Source organism: Propithecus coquereli, unplaced genomic scaffold (genome assembly GCF_000956105.1).
Source record: "Propithecus coquereli isolate 6110/MARCELLA unplaced genomic scaffold, Pcoq_1.0 Scaffold91, whole genome shotgun sequence".
Lineage (NCBI taxonomy): Eukaryota > Metazoa > Chordata > Mammalia > Primates > Indriidae > Propithecus > Propithecus coquereli.
Window position 1 is genome coordinate 4,659,869 of NW_012155396.1, and position 1,218 is coordinate 4,661,086.

General features: G+C 42.1%; 1 protein-coding gene across 1 annotated transcript in view; it reads left to right on the forward strand.

The window, feature by feature from the left end:
* STRIP2 (striatin interacting protein 2) overlaps positions 1–1,218 on the forward strand; it is a 69,593-nt gene that overhangs the window by 54,398 nt on the left and 13,977 nt on the right. Inside the window, exon 20 of the mRNA XM_012664805.1 lies at positions 543–747. Coding sequence (XP_012520259.1) covers positions 543–747 — 205 coding nt within the window. The remainder of the gene's footprint in view (positions 1–542; positions 748–1,218) is intronic.

Consider the following 1,218-nt stretch of genomic DNA (forward strand, 5'->3'; position numbering starts at 1 on the left):
ACCAGCCTGAGCAAGAGCGAGACCCCGTCTCTACTAAAAATAGAAAGAAATGATCTGGATAACTAAAAATATACAGAAAAAATTAGCCGGGCATGGTGGTGCTTGCCTGTGGTCCCAGCGACTTGGGAGGCTGAGGCAGTAGGATCGCTTGAGCCCAAGAGTTTGAGGTTGCTGTGAGCTAGGCTGACACCACGGCACTCATTCTAGCCAGGGCAACAGAGTGTGTACATAGAATTATCTCCAGACCATACACAAGAAACTGGTAACAGTGGACATGGATGTGTGGCTAACAAAATTTTCTTTGTACTTTATACTATGTACTTTGAATATTAGAAACTTTGAATTATGAAATATGAATGGAATAGTTCCCTCTTTATTCTTGAAGACTATCTATGTAGAGCCTGGACCACAGATTCCCAAAAGCTCCTTGGGGGCTTCTGAGGCTAGCTAGGTTTGGTTTAATTTGTCTGTGAGTTGGAAATTCCAAGAAACTTGAGATCTTTATCTGCCTTTCTTCACCCCACCCCTCTTTCAATGAGCAGATGCTAGTGGTGTTTAAATCGGCTCCAATCTTAAAGCGGGCCCTCAAGGTCAAACAGGCCATGCTGCAACTTTATGTCCTAAAGCTGCTAAAGATACAGACCAAGTACCTGGGGCGCCAATGGAGGAAAAGCAACATGAAAACCATGTCAGCCATTTACCAGAAAGTACGCCACCGCATGAATGATGACTGGGCTTACGGGAATGGTGAGTATTCTCAGAGCTCTTGACTTCCAGGAGTTTCTGGGGTTTAAACAAAACTAAATAAACATTCTATTTATCTCTACTCTTGACATGAATTGTTATGTATTTTGGGTGAGAAAATATGTGATTATAGGTCAGGGGCTAATACACCAAACTTTAACATATTTAAATGCCCCAAATTCTAACATGTACTCCGTCCTATGTAAACCACAAAAATCCATTTTATAAAACAAGTAAATTGAAGATAATTACCCCCTTTCCAAGATGTTTTTTTAAATGGCAGCTTTCTCCAAAAGATTTGTTAAATTAAAATAACTTTTACTTCAGGGGCTGGGCGCAGTGGCTCATGCCTGTAATCCTAGCTCTCTGGGAGGCCGAGGCCGGAGGATTGCTTGAGCTCAGGAGTTCGAGACCAGCCTGAGCAAGAGCGAGACCCCGTCTCTACTAAAAATAGAAAGAAATTAATTGGACAAC